Source organism: Terrapene carolina, unplaced genomic scaffold (assembly GCF_002925995.2).
Source record: "Terrapene carolina triunguis isolate 2854851 unplaced genomic scaffold, T_m_triunguis-2.0 Scaffold146, whole genome shotgun sequence".
Lineage (NCBI taxonomy): Eukaryota > Metazoa > Chordata > Testudines > Emydidae > Terrapene > Terrapene triunguis.
The window spans coordinates 962,800-983,176 of NW_020664497.1; the positions used below are offsets into that span (position 1 = coordinate 962,800).

Consider the following 20,377-nt stretch of genomic DNA (forward strand, 5'->3'; position numbering starts at 1 on the left):
ATTTCTACAGAATGCCTTTCAACAATAATGCTGCCTAAAATTCCCCTAAGATTTCACTCAGCTTATCTCAATGTTAATTTAAACTTGTAATGTGCAAAGTTTAATTACTTTTGCAGCTCTTAACATTTATTATCAGGAGGCCAGGAAAAAAACCAGTATATTTTAAATCATTCAGCTATTAGTTGAAACAATTTTTCTGTTACAATTCAAATTTAATTGTGACATAATGCTGGATAAAACACTTCCTACTGAAGGAAATTTAAGATTTGTTAGAAATCTATACGTTTCAGACTTTGTGTACATGAGCCTTCAAAAGTGACATTTGGCTTTTTAATGGCATAGAACAAGCCATTAGTCCTGCTAATAGAGTCATAGAATTGTCAGATAAATTTGCTGTGCAACAGCCGAAGGCCATAAAGCTATTCAGAAGCACTTTTTTGCTCATGGATGGTTTCTTGGAGAATTTATGTAGTGTATTCTGGCTACATTCACTCATGTCTGAAAGCCCACAAACATTATGACAAGATCAAATTACTTATTAAGGTTTTTATGCTTCAGCACAATATTATCAGTCCTTTTTATGGCACAGTCCCAGTCCTATATAGTTGCGGTAGAGTGTCAGTAAATGAATTACTACCGGTATGTAGATTTCTTTTTTCACTAAACCTGCTACTGTATGTAGAGAAACATTTAATTTGTAAGTTTTGATGACCCCGGTATTATCGTTCAAAATGTTGAATCTAGGAAATATTGGTGTGGCTAATCATCTTGTTACCAGCATATACCATCTGTAAATGTAAAAGCTCATTTGCACATCAGGAATTGCAATTCTGACAATTTTTGTGACTATCTGAAGGATGAATAAGGCTATAGTTAGGATATTTACACTCTACATTCCCTAATCTGTTCATGTTGTTACTGCCTGTACATGTTGGACAGGCAGAGCCAGTGATGGTCTTAGCCTGTGCCAACTCTGAGCTTGCCTTTGGGCTCCACACATATCCAACCCACCAGTCACAGGATCTGAATAGCACACCCTCATTTCTAGTTGTTGTCTTGACAAGTTTTCATCTCACCTTCTGATTAAAGCTCTTGAATGTGTTTCTCTGCTGCTGCCTTCCTTCTAATTTACTGTTCAGTAGAATTTCCCATCTGGTCTATTCCAGAGACTGTAGACTAAAGTCTTGCAACCAGGTATATGGGAAGTGTGTCACAGTCATGTAACAGCCAGTCAGTATTGTTTTAAGTGTGAAGAGGTGGGGGTATTCACAGGTGAGGAAAGGCTGCGCAGGGCCTTGTACCTCTTAGTAGCATGGATAGGTCCTTGCAAAACCTAAGCTAGCACTAGCCTGAAATTTCAAACACAGCTGCTTTTAAAAAGAAATATTTGTTCATGCTTCTTGGCCTCTCTCTCTACAATGTCACCACGTCTGGCTTGGTGGCTGTGCTGTCTCTGGAAAACAAAATTACTACAGGATACCTGTAGAATGCCTTCAGAAGGGCAAGGGAGGAAGGGAGACCTAAAGTGGAAGGGAAGGAAGCACAAGGCTCTCATACAAGTTTTGTTGTTTGTTTTTGTGTTCAAGACTAGGCTTCACAAAGTTTGTCTGTCAGTTGGGGTACAGCTTTGGGATAGAGAAGGGAAGTTATGGCTTCAGCCAATTTTTATGTGTATTTTGACTAGAGAAAAATACTGTGGAATGAAAATCAGGAATTTTGCATGGTGGTTAGTGTCACTGTCACAATACTTCAAAGCCACCATTCTCATTGTGAACTATATAATCAGCTGATTAGGAATGAATTAGTTCTGTAACAGGGAATCTTGCTACAAGATGACCCATGAATTTGAAACACTCACCTGACTGGTTGAGAGGATAAATCGACTGCTTGTCAAATATGTTTCATCTGTAAATATCTCTGGCAGTTCCTTGAAGTGCTCCCGTGCTGTCTCTCTGAGCCCTAGCAAGTGATTGTCAATTGCCATTCCAGTAATGGCCTAGCAAAATATAAAAGAAAGCACACGGTTTTACTGACAGTATGCAGAACTACAGAACTCCCACCTGTTGCTGTCATTTCCCTTGGTTAGACTCGGGGGACTTTGTGTGGAATAATGCCCTAAATGTATTTTAAAATTACTCAGCGTATATACATTGTGGATAATCAATAATAAAAGTTCATAAGGTACTTTTAAGTGCTATGTAAGAGCCTGATCCTGAGAAATGTTGAGCACCCACAACTCCTTCTGGGGTTATGGGTGCTCGTTATCTCTGAAAATCAGGTCCTGTAAGTATCATGGGCGGGATTTTTAAAAGAGACGAAGTAAGTTAGACATCCAATTTCCAATGAAACTCTGTTAGGCACTTGTGAAAATCTTACTTCACAGTACTTTTACTGGTTTCAAGGAAATTTTCTAGGAAGCTCCAAAACCTCTCCAAACGGTAGCAGATTATTCTCAGAAATTTCACTGCTTGTGGATCTGGGTCCGGGCTGATAAGGGGCTTAGGGTCCAACAGAATTTATATCCACAGAGTTATCTAGGGTTCCCAGTCACTTGAGAAGAATGGGGCCAGGTGGTGGGGATTCCCTCTGCTCCTTAGTGTTTGAAGCGACCACTGACTTAACTTCCAAAGTCCTATCCTGCCATGCATTGGCCTGGGCTGAATTCTCTTAGGGCCAGCTCTCCTCTGATTGCTCTAAAGTCCTTATCAGGAATGTGGAAGAGATAACCCTAAGAGCCATAACCACTTACTTGTTCCAACCTTCCTGTGCTTTAGGAGACTAGAATTGAATTTAAAATTATTTTAAAAAATCTTGGCCACAGCAGCCTAGGTTTTGGCTGTTCTGAAGTGGGTGGAAGGTCACTCCAGATTAAAAGACACATTTAAATCTAACTTTTTCGTTCAGTTTATTCACCACAACTGCCAGCCATGGATGCCGTCAAAAACCCTTTTGGTACATATTCAAGTTCCTGGTGAATCAATTGGTGAATATGTAGACTTTATCTGGGACAGAAAGCTAGAGTTCGTCTCTGATGAAATCATTTGGGAAGGGCAGATCATTTAGATGTAGAACAAGAAAGTTCAAACGGCAATTAAAATAGAACCGATAGCTAAAGGGCACAGAAATCCTCAAGGATAGGGAAGACAAGATGCTCTAAAAGGGAAGGAGAAGAGTAAGAAGGCAGCAATTTGTTTTTTCTCTCAAGAAAAGAATTGTCTCAATATCTAAGATGAATGATGCAAGGGGCAGGGAGTAAATAACCTTGTCTGGCTCATGAAGGAGAACGCACCCTTTGGTCAATGGTCTGTACGCCCATCAGCACACATGGTTCAGAAACACTGGAGAAAGGATTGTGCAACATAACAGTGATTACCTTGGTTTTTCCTATCGAGGGAAATTGACTTGATGATCAAAGGACATATTCTGCTATTACACAAGATTTATAAGGCTCTTAGCAATGACATTTTTGCAACATAGATCAATGCCATGTCTGAAGAGAGACCGAGACAGGCTAACGAAATAAACTGTGAGTCAACACATAGGAAAAAATTGTGCTAAATTGAATTGTAGGGCTCCAAGTTTAAGATAGCAATGTTGCTGGTAAGCCCTAACAAGGGAAAATAAAATCACACTAAACTGCTGTTTGTGTTATGAGATGGATGTTTTATTTTCTTCAGGTCTGGTACGTTTCAGTCTGTAACATATACAGTTTAGTCAGATTGTGTAAATCTTCACTTGAATTTTCCCATAGTTTAAAGCACATCAGTTACATTATGTTTTTATGAGAATGAGGGAATGCCCAATTATCAAAACTAGGTGGAGTACTTTTACATCTAAAATTGAATTTCATTGTCTCTTCAAGTGCATGCTAATATTAAGCTGTCCTCAAAAAAAGCAGGGGGGGGGGAGAAAGCTAATGAATTATTAAGGTTGAGATTTTAAATTTCTTGTAAGCTAGGAAAGCCAGAATTAAAGTTCCCAAAGCAATTTTAGCTCTGCCCCATGAGTTACACAAAGGTCTAATGTTTGTAACGTTTCATTAGACTGAAAATGAACTACTGCATATTTTTGGTAATTTTAGGGCAAGGAGTGCCTAGAGATCTCACTGAGATTGGGGCCCTTTTGTGCTAGGGACTGTGCATACTCACAGTGAGAAACAGTCCCTGTCCTGAAGAGCTTAAAATCTGCATAAACAAAGACAGACCCAGAATGTGATAAAAGAAGTGTTAATATCCCCTTTTTAGAGATGGAGAACTAAGGATCAGAAAAAAAAAATCTGTGGCAGAACCAGGATCTGATCCTCCAATGTCCCAGTGCAGTGCCTTCACCACAAACGGTCATCCTCATCCCTTTCTTCATTCCACAGTCTGAAGAATACCTCCTTTTACATGTCTTCCCCTTCACACTCTGCACATGCTTTGGGATAAGTACTAGTGGAGAATGCTTTTTTGTCTATTACTGCTATTTAAGCAGTAATCAGCAATGATTATGCCCAGCAGCTTACAGTGAATTTGTTACGCATTGGACTGAGGCAAAACTAAAGGTGGTAAATTCTCCAACAAAACTAGTTATTAACAATTATTAACATCATGAGTGACTTGAGTAAGTTACTAGTATTGTAAGTCAGCACTTTGTCTTGACACAGCAGGTTGTGAAGTGTTACCAAGACTGAGCTGCTTCACATTTAATCAACAGAAAATGGGTTGTTTTACTAGTAAAGTGATTTCTTCACTGGGGGGATCCCCTTGTTTTATTGTCGAGCACGTTCAATAATCTTTTAAAGGGAGTATCATACAATCATTCATTTGCTGTTAATAACCATGCAAGTTCTAGGTCAATGTTTGGAATACATTTCACTCTAAGGACCAGATTCTCAGCTGGAGTATATGAATGCAGCTCCATTGATGTCAATAAAACTGTGCTCACTTATCTCAGTGGAGGACTGGGCTCTAAAGTCATAGCTGCTTCCCCTGAGGGGTAATATAAAAATACATCAGTAGCTAGCTTTAGAAAAGTAACCCCTGGTATAGTAGAGACCTTCTTGAACAAAAGCCTTGGATCTAAATCCCTGTAAACTCTGGGAGAGATGTGAATTTTGCAGTTGCCTTTCCATCCGTGTGTGTATGTGTGTAGGTATAGGGGGAAGGGCTACAGAAAGGCTTTGCTGATTGCTTTTATGCATGCTTGCTTCTGTTCCCTATGAGACCCTTTAACATTCACTCACCACATTATCTTAGGAGCTGGCTGGGGGTGTGATTCCCAGCTCACGTAGACATACTTGCTCTCGGTCTCTTCAAGCTAGCACACTAAAAGTAGTAGGGTAACTATGGTAGCACAAGCAGCAGCATGGGTTAGCCATCCTGAGTACAAACCCACCTGGACCCTGTGGGTACATACCTGGGGTGGCTAGCCCATGTTGCCGCTGCCCATCTAAGTGCAGCTTCACTACTATTTTTAGCTCGAAGAGAGCTACTGCGAGAATGTCTGTGTGACCTGGGAATCACATCTCTAGCTCAAATATAGATGTAGCCTTAGTGTGCCCCATTTCCTCACCCCACCGCCCCCTGCCTTTCCCCAGTTGTCAGCATGCTTAATGTTTATTGATGATCAAAAAGAGAAGTTACAAAAGCACATTACATATTGCTATCACTTGGTTTCCCTTGGTCTAAAGTTTTAAAAGTAAACAGACCTTTTCATGGAGTTTTTGGATACTAGAATAAATACTGTGCTGAATAAAGGAAATATAGGTGGGTGTCTCATTGTACTCTTGCATCTGCCTGCCTGTCCGTATCTACCTATTGCGTCTTGTTGTATACTTATATTGTAAGTTCTTTGGGACACGGAATGTCTTTTTGTTCTGTGTGCGTACACTGCCTAGCACAATAGGTTCCAGGATTGGGGCTCCTAGATGCTACTGCAATACAAATAATTAATAACAATGTTAATAATAAGTGTCACACAAATGCCCAGTGTCCATCTGGAGAGGTCATCTACACAAGGCCATCTTCTGTGACAACACTATATAAGAACTAACATATTTAGACAGCTTATGTCCAAGAGTGTTATGGCCAAAGGTTATTATGTAAGCTAATGAGCACTGTCTTATGCAGACATTTAACTTTGCAATATCAGCTTCTGGAAAGTGTTTCTTGAAGTGAGATCATAGAAGATGGAGCCATATGGCTGTTTGGATGGTAGGTCAGGTAGTCAACAAGATAGTGTGAGGCACTGGGGTCCTCCATATTCAGAGACATCTAAAGTTTTTGAAGTTCATGTACTTAGTGATTATGTCTTCATGTTTTTGGTATAAAACTGACTGGTTTTCATCCAGGCAGAACGACATTTTACTCACCAAAATAGTATAATTAGTCTGTGCTGCGATTGCATCTTTAAATCGTTGCATCTTCTCAGATTCCTGTTGGTGGAATAGAAACATAACTATTACTGAAAATCTCGGCAGGAAATAACTTCTACTGGCAGTGAGCCAACAACCAATAGTCAGTACACCCAAATGCCCCCGGTTACCCCAAAATTCCTACTTTGTTGTGGGCATTCTGAATGAATGGAAGGCCACTATGGTTCAAAGTTATGCTCACTGGTATTGCCTTATTTTTTTAGGGTCAAATAGGTCATAGGACCTAATCTAAAGCCAATGGAAGTCATGGAGAGACTTTCAATTAACTTAATAGAGTTCGTATCAGGTCCATAGCCAACATAATGCCTAATATATTTTTAATCATACTCTTATCTGATTGGCAGCAGGTATCACTTAATAAATTAAAAGCAGAATGAACTGTGCTATTACATGTATTCTATTAGTGAACAGAACCAGTTTACTGAAACTAAAATCTGATCAGTAGAGATGAGATGAACTGGTGAAGAAAATTCTCAGTAACTGTACACAGGGTCAGTCAATGTAGGTCCCTGTGAGCAGTCAGTAAAGTTTGCAACAGATGAAGGTATGAGTAATTAAAATTTAAAAGGTACAATAATTGCATAGTTAAATCCAGCCTTGCAAAACCATCATGGAAATTTACCAGACCAGGCACTAAATCTGTTGAGTATCCTTTATCATGATGACAATGACAGTGATGTTAATGAAAAAAAGTATTGATATTTTACCAGCTGGTCATGAAAATCATTCCCCTGGGTGAATGGGCAACTAGAATTTTCCAGGGCTGCTTTAACCTTTGCAGTTACAGTTACTTCACATCTCTGGTTACAGAACTGTAAATTTTGGCTCCTGCCAAATAATGGACTTTAGGTCATGGGATCAATCTTAGGCAGAATTGCTACTGCATATCAAGTGAGATGTTTCAGATTAGGGAGATCTTGAAACAGCCAAAAGTTACTGGCTTCTTTTGTGTAGTTCTAAATGAACAGGGAAGCTTCAGCTTGCATGGACAATGAATGATCTTTTGAATAAAGAATTCATTTTAGAAGCAATCCAAGGGCATCATCAGAGACACTCACAGCGCAGAATCTGATATCTCTTCATGAGACTAAAGCCAGGTGCCGGGTCCTTTATGTAGATTACATTACAAAATGCAGTCTTTAAATCTGATTTACTGTTTCTCAAGCATTCTCTGCAATGTCAGAGGTTCTTTCCTGTGAAGATGGTGTCTAGTATGTGATATATATCTCCTGTGTTAGATAATCAATCTGACTCAGATTCAATCTTTGGTGACTGTTCAAACTGTCATTTGAAAATCATTTTCTTTGGTATCAGAAGCAAAATATTTTCTGATTTGATTTGGACTAATGGCTACTAACAAAAAATACTTCAGGGAGTTCAAGGCTACTTAAATCAAAAGACGTGTCTTTTAGTCCAACCAAAAAACACACCCCTTTTTCCTTCCGTTGGTGGAGTGTAGGTCAGCTAAGGGAATCCTGTTTCTAATTCATTTTGTAACTCTAGTATATATGGGTCTAGATTGGAAAGGAATGGTCATATCTGAACAAATGTTTGTGTTCCAAAAATTATGCGTGAAATATCCACAGAGTAATTCAGATGCCTGCACCTTTCCAAATGGATATTCTAACAAAATATGCATACTTTATAATCTCCAGGAAAACTGGAGATAATAAACCATAATTCAATTGGGCAGAACTGCATGATGTTTACAAGATTCTTTAGATGGAATAATGACATCATTATCCTCCATATTTATTATTGCCAAGGGGTGAGATAAAGATTTGGAAGGTTGGAGCACACAAAATGAGGCACAGGCTGGCAGAGGTGGTTCTAGAGAAATGAGGACTGTGTGGTCACACGTGACATTCCCTTGCTCACTCACATGATGCAACACCATTAGGATATCACTGGTGGGTACGCTGTCTCAGAGCTGAGGCAGTAAAGTACTGGGAGATGATGAAGCTTTGCAAGCGCTGGAGAAGCCAGATAGTTGAATCTGAGTGGACAAAGGTAGGGATAAGAGCCACCAGCAATGGTTCAAAGGGGCAAGAGAACTTGGGGGTGGAAACTGATTGGGGCATCTGTCTTCTGCTAGAGGTTCTGAAAGAGTGAGAGCATGCACTGGTGTGGCGCCCAGGCACTGCGTGCTTTCCAGGGGCAGGGACTGATGCACGAAGAAAGGACTGTTCTGGGGAAGTACCTCAGGGCTTGCCCATTCTGAACAAACTTCATTTTCTTCCCAGGCAAGCTGCATTGTTGACAGTAGCACTGTATCACCAGACCTAATACCTGCCACAGGGGGCTACAACAATGGTACCCTCAACTCATCTAACAACATTGTCAATCTTTCCAACCACACACTGAGCCCAGCAGAAGAGTCTGTCCTATCTCGGGGACTCTCTTTCTGTCCCACCATCCCCACGAACACGATACAGTTCTGCGGTGATCTGGAAGCCTACTTTCGTCGTCTCCGACTCAAGGAATATTTTCAACGCACCACTGAACAGTGCACTGACCCACAGGAACCCTCCTACCAACACTACAAGAAGAAGAACTCTGCGTGGACTCCTCCTGATGGTCGAAATGACAGACTGGACCTCTACATAGAGTGTTTCCGCAGACGTGCACAGGCTGAAATTGTGGACAAACAACATCACTTGTCCCATAACCTCAGCCGTACAGAACGCAATGCCATCCACAGCCTCAGAAACAACTCTGACATTATCATCAAAGGGGCTGACAAAGGAGGTGCTGTAGTCATAATGAACAGGTCGGATTATGAACAGGAGGCTGCCAGGCAACCCCCAAGACCACATTCTACAGGCCACTATCCTCTGATCCCACTGAGGAATACCAAAAGAAACTACACCATCTGCTCAAGAATCTCCCAGCTACAGTACGGGAACAAATCTACATGGACACACACCCAGAACCCCGACCAGGGGTATTCTATCTGCTACCCAAGATCCATAAACCCGGAAACCCTGGACGCCCCATCATCTCAGGCATTGGCACTCTTACAGCAGGATTATCTGGCTATTTGGACTCTCTCCTCAGACCCTACGCTACCAGCACTCCCAGCTATCTTCGAGACACCACCGACTTCCTGAGGAAACTACAATGCATTGATTTTCTTCCTGAAAACACCATCCTGGCCACCATGGATGTAGAAGCACTTTACACCAATATTCCACATGAGGATGCACTACAAGCTGTCAGGAACAGTATCCCTGATGAGGCCACAGCAAGCCTGGTGGCTGAGCTTTGTGACTTTGTCCTCACCCACAACCACTTCAGATTTGGGGACAACTTATACCTTCAAGTCAGTGGCACTGCTATGGGTACCCGCATGGCCCCACGGTATGCCAACATTTTTATGGCTGACTTAGAACAACGCTTCCTCAGCTCTCGTCCCCTAGTGCCCCTCCTCTGCTTGCGCTACATTGATGACATCTTCATCATATGGACCCACGGAAAGGAGGCCCTTGAAGAATTCCACCTGGACTTCAACAATTTCCACCCCACCATCAACCTCAGCCTGGACCAGTCCACACAAGAGATCCACTTCCTGGACACTACAGTGCAAATAAGCGATGGTCACATAAACACCACCCTATACCGGAAACCTACTGACCGCTATACGTACCTACATGCCTTCAGCTTCCATCCAAGACACATCACACGATCCATTGTCTACAGCCAAGCCCTCAGATACAACCGAATTTGCTCCAACCCCTCAGACAGAGACAAACACCTACAAGATCTTTATCAAGCATTCGTAAAACTACAATACCCACCTGGGGAATTGAGGAAACAGATTGACAGAGCAAGACGGGTACCCAGAAATCACCTACTACAGGACAGGCCCAACAAGGACAATAACAGAACACCACTGGCCATCACATACAGCCCCCAGCTAAAACCTCTCCAGCGCATTATCCACAATCTACAACCTATCCTGGAAAATGATCCCTCACTCTCACAGACCTTGGGAGGCAGGCCAGTCCTCGCTTACAGACAGCCCCCCAACCTGAAGCAAATACTCACCAGCAACTACACACCACACCACAGAAACACCAACCCAGGATCCTATCCCTGTAGCAAACCTCGTTGCCTACTCTGTCCCCATATCTACTCTGGCAACAGCATCAGAGGACCCAACCACATCAGCCACACCATCAAGGGCTCATTCACCTGCACATCCACTAATGTTATATATGCCATCATGTGCCAGCAATGCCCCTCTGCCATGTACATTGGCCAAACCGGACAGTCCCTCCGCAAAAGAATAAATGGACACAAATCGGACATCAGGAATGGTAACATACATAAGCCAGTAAGTGAACACTTCAATCTCCCTGGTCATTCTATTACAGATTTAAAAGTCACTATCATTGAACAAAAAAACTTCAGAAACAGACTTCAAAGAGAAACAGCAGAACTAAAATTCATTTGCAAATTCAACACCATTAATCCGGGCTTGAATAGGGACTGGGAGTGGCTGGCTCATTACAGAAGCAGCTTTTCCTCTCCTGGAATTGACACCTCCTCATCTATTATTGGGAGTGGACTACATCCACCCTGATTGAATTGGCCCTGTCAACACTGGTTCTCCACTTGCGAAGTAACTCCCTGCTCTCCATGTGTCAGTATATAATGCCTGCATCTGTAACTTTCACTCTATGCATCCGAAGAAGTGAGGTTTTTACTCACGAAAGCTTATGCCCAAATAAATCTGTTAGTCTTTAAGGTGCCACCAGACTCCTTGTTGTTTTTGTATCACCAGAGAGGTTACCGGTAGGCAGAGGCCATTTTCAGCATGACAGTGAGTCCTGTGTAGGATGGGTTGGCCAGATTGGAAGAGAGCTCAGGCCAAAGTATAGTGATAACCATTAAAAAGTCACCATTTTCCTAGAGTTATCACACAGTTATGTCCTGATCAGGAATCACCTCAGCCTTCATGTTGTCAGTAGATTTTTAACATGGAGTTTCTGAGAGCCCTGTTCAGCACAAGATGGGTTTTGAAGTGGACAGCTTACAGAGGTGGAAGATGTGGTGGGGGAATGGAAACTGTCACCTCCTTTTACAGTTCTCATGCAGTCTCTGGAATTTTGTACACAGGTCTGTACTATACTAAGATTTCTTAAATCACCGTGCCTCATTGCATTGCAATGTTTCTGTTCAAGTTTTGATAGATACTTGGAAGCAGCTACCCTGACTATCACATGCTAGAAGAGGCTCTGTATAAACATGTCCAAATTCTGGCAGAGTGACACATACAGGCACCCACCAGAAAATCTGTGCACAGCAGAGGTGGACGACTCCCCTACAAAACCTGCAGAGAGATGTACAGAGAGGCTTTCCTGCAGACTGCAAAGGGGAGAGCCTGGGACAAAAATTAGGGTAAGCCTGTTTGTGCATGTACACTCCCTGACCTGGCAATTGCATCTCGCCACACACCCACCCGCCAGTGCAAATTCTTCATATTCCTGGTAGGCTGATGGAGTGTGTGCAGGAGGAATCTGCACATGCGGCAGCTGAACAGTGCAGTTCCAGAAAGTGGCTATCAGTGCATTATGGAAAGCTGTTTCCTAAGCATGACCAAGACATAAACATCTAATCTCAGAAGTTTTAGCCTGACTGGGCATATTAGATAAACACTATATATGTTTGGCAGAAGCATGGCTATAGAAACAAACAAACCAACTAAAATCCAGTGTGCAGTATATGACCCTGAACTTTCAAGTTCAGTGTGAAATTCTCCAAAGAGCTGAATTTGGCTCTGCGGGTGTAAATTACAAAAGATTCTGTTAAGTAAGTTTAGACACAGATTCTGTTTCTCATGGTGTAATTATCTGTATCATGCTTTTGGGTGCTCAGATAATAAAATGAATATTCATATTTAGCATGAAGGTCTGGTTCTCACAGAAATGAGTTCCTACCTGACTATAGTCTACGAGGTCTACATTTTTGTCACCCTTATCTATAGGTAAGAGAAGCATGATTTTTTTTTGTTCTGTTTTAAATAAAAGCAAAAGAGAGAGATTAACGTACCAGTAGAGATGACTTGTCATCAATCATTGCTTTTACAAAAGCTAAAACTTCTGGGGTTGCAGACCTAATATTGTCGACTCTTCCCTCTTCAAATCGGCGTATGGAAGCACTTTCATAGGTAGGAACAAGTCTCCTGTGGCATCTGAGAGAATGAAATAGGAAAAGCAGAGAGTAATTGTTTCAGGGAATCATAACGGCAAAAAGAAAAATAGGCTCAGTACGTTTTATTTTTACAAGGTTGATTTTATTTTGTGTAATATTTCATTGTAATGTTAATAGAATTATATAAGAAATTGCCAAAAGATGGATACTATGGCCCTTTCAATACAAAGAGCTGTGTACAGTTGAATATATTTTATTTATGGAGTGCTAGTAAAAAATTACTTGGTATGTAAAAACAAGGCTAATAAAACTAGAATTTACTGAAAGATCTCAAGGAGTGTTTTATTAGTGCCACATGATAAAATAATTGTGTGATTAATCATTTACGTACAAGATTGGAACATGTTTTATTTAAAACAAGAAAGAAATGCATTGCATGTTTTCTGTGTGTGTGTATGTCACAGAAAATTAAAAGAGGAAATGAATGCCATTTCAGATTTAGAGCCAAAGGTGAAAACCCAGATTACAAGCAGAACTGTACATGGAAATTAGCACGTTACCATCTGTTTACAGTCCTTTGTCCCCTGCTTTTGCAACCAGTGGACTTACTGGTATCCCCACTGAAAATAACTTACAAATTACTTTGGTTTGTCTATACTACAGTTGAATCAGGGGCTGTCTTATAGCTCAGTTGTCCCCCAATCTATGCAGCAGAGTTGAAATCTGTATTATAGTTGGGACCCACCATGCTCTCATAACCAGGCTATAGACAGTCCTTTGTTGGCATTACTGGATTTCAGCTAACAAAGTGGGTGAAACAAGCTTGGCATCTGGTCACGTGAAAGACCATTTCAGGATTTAATATGATAAGTTTAGGGATTGTTGGTGTAATGGGTCTACTGTAAGAAACCCCACAAGTGGTCACTACCCTGGGACATTAAGTGTCCTGAGAGTCCATAAGAGAGCCTGTGACAATGGGAATGCCACGGAGATTAGTAGAGTAAAAAGAGCAACCAAGGTCAGCTCTTAGGCTTGGTCTACACTTACCCCCCAAGTCGAAGTAAGGTACGCAAATTCAGCTACGTGAATAACGTAGCTGAATTCGACATACCTTACTTCGAACTTACCGTGGTTCAGACGCGGTCCACACGCGGCAGGCAGGCTCCCCGTCGACTCCGCGGTACTCCTCTCGTTGAGCTGGAGTACCGCAGTCGACGGCGAGCACTTCCTGGTTCGATTTATCGCGTCCAGACCAGACGCGATAAATCGAACCCGGAACTTCGATCCCCAGCCATCGAACTACCCGGTAAGTATAGACTAGCCCTGAGTGTCAAACCCTGGGATGCCCATTTTGCCTGGGGGAAGCCCAACAACAGCTGTCCAGGGGGAAATAAATAGTAACTACTACCTTGCAGTGGAGCGCCAACCCTATATACTGCTGAGATCTCTTCAGAAGGTCTCTGTTGTTCCCTGTGGATGGGGAACTGAGGGCATTATGGCAGGTTGTGCAGTGTGCTTCAAGCTGCACCCCCTACCGGCAGATGCCATGCACAGATAGGTGCTTACTGTTTGTTGCTTTCCAACAGAGGTCTAGGGCTTCACTTTCCCTTGGCCACTTCTGGTGGGGTGGGCAGCTCCTGCCACATTCTATGCTCGTCCTCCCTGCTGCCCCCTGACACAGTGAAAATGGAGGGGAGGTTGTTTGGGACAGGGAGAGGAAGGGGTGGGAGAGAGGGCAGACAAAGTGAAACAGAGAGTGAGAGAGACAGAGAGTGAAAGGGGGACTGTGAGTGGTGGAGAGAAGGCAATAATGAATGTGGGGTATGGGATGAATGAGGAGAGAAGGAGTGGTAAAATAAGATGGAGAGGCGAGGGGATGGGAGGGGAATAGATTGTGCTCATGGGTTTTAACTATGGCTCAATCAGTCATTGATTCCTTGCACAGAAAGATAAATTAGAAGTGATGTTGGTGTGCACTGCACAGAACCTCTGGGCCCAAACCCATATAGGAAGGGGAGTGGCACTTGGGTCTACTATTCCTGCCAGGCTCTGTATCATTTGTTTATGTATTAACAGCTGCAGCCTGCCTATGCCTATTTAGACAGGTTGTACTCTTTCCCCAGGACTTCCTTTATGCTAAAGAGTCTACTCAGTCATGTGCTTACTCATTTCAAGCTTTTGGGTGACTTGATTGTGACCTGTAATTACACACCATTATTAGAGAAGCCCAGGACTGAGTTTGTTTTCATTACATTTTATATGCTGAATCTGAGCTACAACTTGGATTATAATAGACAGACAAGAGGCTGTAACCATTCTCTGATTTATCTGCAAATGAGAATTTGCTTCCCTTCAGCTTTTTAAACTATAGGCCCTGTAACTTTGCAGTAACTGTGGATGTTTTGCTTACTTTTCTAGCTGATTTAAATAGTTCCATTATAATTGTAAAACAAACATGTACCATATGAGAGGGTGCTATATGTCAGAACAAAGTGACTACTATTATGGGTTTCCATCCCGCTTTTTAAGGACCCCATCCATCAGGCCTAACCTTTTATGCCAATGGGAGTTTGTCTGGGTGCAGAACTGAGCCCTTTGTTTTACTGATTAATTGTAAATCTGTGCTCACAATATATTATTCCCATGATTTGATAAACATACCTGTAAAATGCCAGCTGAAGTGCTACTTGAATGTAGGCATCGGGGCTAGTCTTTTGTTTCTTGATAAACTCTTTTCCATAGTTTTCAAATGTATAAACAATAAAATCTAGATTGTTTACTATCCTAGAAAACAAGCAGGGGCATTTGTTGTAGAGGAAAATGCAAGATTCCCATATAATGAGGTTTGCAAGCAATATTTAGAAAACATTTTTCCCATGTACTGTTCACCACATATCTCAACTAGCACCTATTGGGTAGACGTTTTCAGTCTAATGTCTGGCACTTGGCAACCAGTAAATTGTTCTCAACTAACAGTCTCTAATCATGCACTATTCAACATGCAACTTTAATCTTCAGCACTGCTTATGAGCTGTGACACTCATGTAGTTGTGCTCATTTGAGGTAAACACTTTTTTTCCCAGCAATTCTGCTCCTGAAGGTTAAACATGCTCTTCTTTGTTCTAGATTACATGTCAGTGAAGCACCTGTATTTAAATAATGGATAGATTAAAAGTCTAATGCAGGCTCTGATTTTATTATGAACTCCCATTTCAAAGAAATGTCACCTTTTGTTTATTTAGAAACAAAACCAATCTTTTTTTTTTTTTTGGTATCTGGCCTGAGCTAATGCCTCTCATATTAGATCTTAGATTTTAAACACTTTGTTACCAATGCTGCCTTACCTAATGGGATCACAATAAGCAAAGATTTAAAATTGGTCATGTGTACATTATGTTAATTTTCTGATGAAAATTAAACAATAAGCTTAAATCTCTCTCAAAAAAATTTTGTCATTCAAAGTCACCATGAAAAATTCTGTGCATATCCATTGTGATCTAGAAAATCCAGCTCCGAAGAACTGGCCTTTGTAGTAACAGTGTAGATACAAGCAAATTAAATGCTTGAATTCAAATTGGCTATTCACACCAGTTGTTTACAATTCCCCTAAATACATTTCCCCCACAGGCGTGGCTATGTCTGGGTCAGATCAAACCATATACCTGTACAAACAGAGGCCACTGTTCACATTTTATGTAAATAATGAATGCTGTATCAAATTTATTTCCAGTGGTATTTGTAGTTATCATTAGCTTCTCCTATATTTACATGAAAGGAATGTAATGATAGTGCAGTTCCTAGTGCATTGTATTAACCGTACAGCCTTAAAGGCCTGATCCTGTGATGCACTGAGCACCTTTTGTTTTCATGGGAGTTGAGGATATTCAGCACTGGGTGGGATCGAGCTGTATAATAAATTAGTTGTTTGTTAGGTGGCTCACAACTTGAAGCAGTTCAGAAAAGTCCAGGAATCTGCCGTACCTTTGAAGTTTTTCTGCTGATGATGCTAAGTGTCCCTGAATTTCTGGAGAGCATTTCCATCTCAATCTCCTTGGAGTAGGAAGCTCACTCACTGAATCAGCTCTGACTAATTTCTTAGAGCTTTCCTTCCTGTAAACACGTCAGAGAAAATACATAAGGGACATGGTAACAACCTATTTCTTACAAATGGTGTGATAGCCGTTTTCTTGGTAAATCATTAGTTCCTGACATGCTGGAGAAACCAGAGTAAGCTCTGATATTACAGATGTTCTGTTTTGCTGGGAAAAACACACAAATGCAATGGGCCTAATTTTAATGTCACTTACACCAGTGTAAAGCAAGAGTAACTCCAAAGAGCCGATCAGTTTGAGTTGTCTTTAGACACATGATTTTTACTTGAGTCCGTTTCCACTTGTTGGGGCAAAGCCAAGGGTGAAACTCCCACTGATATCAAGGATTTGGTCCGTTAAACAAAAGCGGAGGAAAATGAAAGTCCTAAACTGTTTCAATGCTTTCTAATGTGCAAACTGCGATTCCAGTTATAAAGAACCATAATTAAGAGTGTGAAGTTGTTCCGGGGTGGACGGGGGTGGGAAACGTGAAGTGGGGCTAAAGCCATAGGGGTGAATTTCACTCTGAAAGAGGATCCCAGTATGTTTAGAGCAGATACCACATTTTTTGTTTTCAGGCACATTCATTTCTTTTAACACTTAAGAGGCTCAGTTAATGCATTCGAGTAAAAAAACACCTGGATGCTGTCCTGTTATGCTAATAATGAAAGAGGACTCACATGTGCTTGAGCAAATGTTCGGTGCACTGTACCAGGATGATCCCATCGAAAGGGGAGTGTTCACACACAGTGCCACAGACTCCATCTCTTCCCACAACAAACTAGCAAGGGAAATGCCATTGCATAAATAATAAGCATAGGATAATGTACTGAATGCACTGTGCTTTGGATAGGAAAAAGCAAATATGCTGATGGCAGCAACATAGCAGGATGACATTCTTATTTCTCTGCTGTGTTATTTGCACACGTCTGGAACCTGCTACCTCCAGAGGTCCACTAGGACCAGAGTTGAGAGAGCTTGAGGTTAAAGTGAAAGACTTGAAAAGGAGAGGAAACATCAGCTGCTCTCATCCTTTTTCTTGTTCTAGATTTCCTAATTTAACCTTTTTTCTTTCTTTTAGTCTGGGGTAAAGACATTTCTGGAATGTAGACGAGATAGATCTCTTCTCAGCTGCATGGGTAAAAGTAGCATTATGAATTCTGCAAGTGATTAAGTGTTAAAAAGGACACACTATACACTGCAACACTTCCTATTCCCCAAGTAGGTCTTGCTTCCCTTGTCTGCCGTCACTCATGGGCAGGAAGCCATTCTGGTCTCAGTGCCAGTGTTTCCCAGCCTCTTGCTTGACATGCTGCTATAACGCCCCCCCTTCACTCTGCTGATTCCCTATCTGACTATCCTGCCTTTGCTCGTGGTCTATGCTTGATACTTCAAAGGAAATGAAAACCCTCTGTGATGTACTTGGCCTACTATGGCATGCAGATGGGTATCCATCCGGACCCCTGTGGTGATCAGCCCTGACACATGAGACTTGAGTATGTCATTGTTAGTGTGTATCAGAGCAATTACATGTCCAAGTACGGTAAGATTTTACCTGCATGGGTTTGTCATACCAGCGATTGGCACCATTTTTATCATAGCCTCCCCCATGTAGAAGTTGCAAAGCCATATTTGTATTGTTGAGTTCCACCCCACTTGGGCCATCCAGACACACCAGGCATATACACCGTTCAATCATATCCAGGGAGTCTCGGTTAGTAGAGTCTGTGGATAAAACATTGACACATTTACAACTGCATCTTATTATTTGCATTACAATAGAACCTAGAGGGCTCCATAGAAGGAGGTGGTGTGCAACTATAGACCATAATCCTGCAATTAGCTCCAGGCAGAAGGGCTCCTCTGTCCTGCAGAGCCCTGTTGCCCTCAGAACTCATTGAAGGATCAGATGTATAGAGTAGGAGGACAATTCTTACTCCAAAGAATTCAGTCTTTTGTGTTAATTTTGCAATATAACTGTCTTTCTTTTACAGTAGTTCAATAGTATCAATCTCCAAAAATTACCCACCTTACCATAACTCATGGGGCAAAGTCAGGCCTTTGGTTTTCCTGAAGTAACCATGTAGGAACTCAGGTCCAATTTACTTCACCTTGGACTTTTTCATCACATCATATTTGGGCAGTAAAATGACATCTGTTAGCTTTATTCCTATCACATTGCTTTTCATAAGAAATATTTGGTCCCATATGGTGAGAATTTCCATTTTGGGCTTCTTCACTCCAAGTCTCGTGTGTAATAAGACTGGGCTTTTGCTTGACAAAAGTTCCAGGCGGGACATGTGCAACTAGATTTTATCAAAGCAGATGTGACCCCTGGGATGTGTCTTGATAAACATTCCTCGATGAAATAACTGGCTCTCTTCAGCGTCACCCCCTTTCTTTAAGTAGTTTTCACAGTAAAAATCCTTTTGGAACAAAGAAACATTTATTTGTTCTCTCATTTAGCCTGAAAATTCTCAACTTGGGAGCACTGAAGAGAATCTGCCTAGTCAGTAAACTCAAAGTTTCTTGTAAAAAAACAAAACAAAAAGAGTCTCCAACTTTGCCAGCTTCATGTCAATAAAGAAGATAATTCTACAGTTGAGTGCTCAGCTGGTCTCAAATCACTATCTAGAGGACAGAGCACTGGACTGGCAAATGGGAGACCTGGGTTCTGGTCCCAATTCTGGCATGCTGGAGGATCTTAGGCAAGTCACATCACTTCGTGTGCCTCAGTTTCCCCATCTATAAAATAGGGATAATGATACTTATCCCCTTTTGCAAACCACTTTGAGATCTACTGATAAAAATGACAGATAAGAGCTAGGTATTATTATAATTTGAAAATGGAAAAATATGAAGTTATGGTTGTGGGGTTTGTTTCATGAACACTTTATTGTGTAATCCATGCTCCGCTTCTCCTCCATCCCTTTCTGTCTCTGACACACTTTGAACTAAATGCACTTATTTTGGTTTTCAGTCCATGCTTCTCTCCCCCATTCTGTCTCTGTCTCTGTATGTCTGTCTCTCTCTCTCTCACTCAAAAGTGATGTGCATAGGATTTTTTAACAGTTGAGCTTGCGCTCCTTTTTTCTTCTTGGTGATGGATAAAGGCATGAATGATTTCTTTGTTTATTTTCTGTATGGCTTTTAACTCCAAAACGTTAGGAATGTAAAGTCTAGTCTTCCCTGGGAAGGCCAGTAGGAAGTGTCAGAAATGTTTATTGTTAGCTCTTAATCCCTTAATTGAAAAGGTAAAAGTGTGGCATCTTTAACAAAGTCTGTGCTTGTATTCCAAGGTATATTAGTCAGTGATTGACATTAAATGGTTGTTCTCAAAATCAAACAAAAAACAGTTTCATACACTGCCTTAAAATCCCTCTTAACAGCTTAGCTTCTGCTCTCTTGCTTTATGTGATGTTGTCATTTACACTATCTCTTCAGTCACTGTGCAGTGAAAAGGAGAAAGAAAATGCACAGAAAAGAAAAGGCTACACGGGAGACTGAAAAGAAAACAAACAGAAAAGGACATGCGAGAAAATGAAAGCGAAGAACTATTCTGGGAGTTTGGGTGAGAAGGTGCACTCCTCCACTAGCTCAATCTAAGGGGCAGCTCCAGCAAGAAATAGTTGGGATCCACTGGTTTAAAGTGATGAATAGGGCCAGGTTGTGAGCCCCTTGCTTGCTGCAGTGAACAGTTACAGGAGTAGTCTCA

The 20,377-nt window shown here is 41.4% G+C and overlaps 1 protein-coding gene across 1 annotated transcript in view; it reads right to left on the reverse strand.

Annotated features, from left to right (window-relative positions):
• The window catches only part of CHAT (choline O-acetyltransferase), a 45,006-nt gene that overhangs the window by 538 nt on the left and 24,091 nt on the right, over positions 1-20,377 (reverse strand). The window contains exons 7-13 of the mRNA XM_024209448.2: positions 18,218-18,387; positions 17,343-17,443; positions 16,553-16,681; positions 15,233-15,355; positions 12,470-12,611; positions 6,353-6,415; positions 1,859-1,996 (exon numbers count right to left, since the gene is read on the reverse strand). Of these exons, the coding sequence (XP_024065216.2) occupies positions 1,859-1,996; positions 6,353-6,415; positions 12,470-12,611; positions 15,233-15,355; positions 16,553-16,681; positions 17,343-17,443; positions 18,218-18,387 (866 nt within the window). The remainder of the gene's footprint in view (positions 1-1,858; positions 1,997-6,352; positions 6,416-12,469; positions 12,612-15,232; positions 15,356-16,552; positions 16,682-17,342; positions 17,444-18,217; positions 18,388-20,377) is intronic.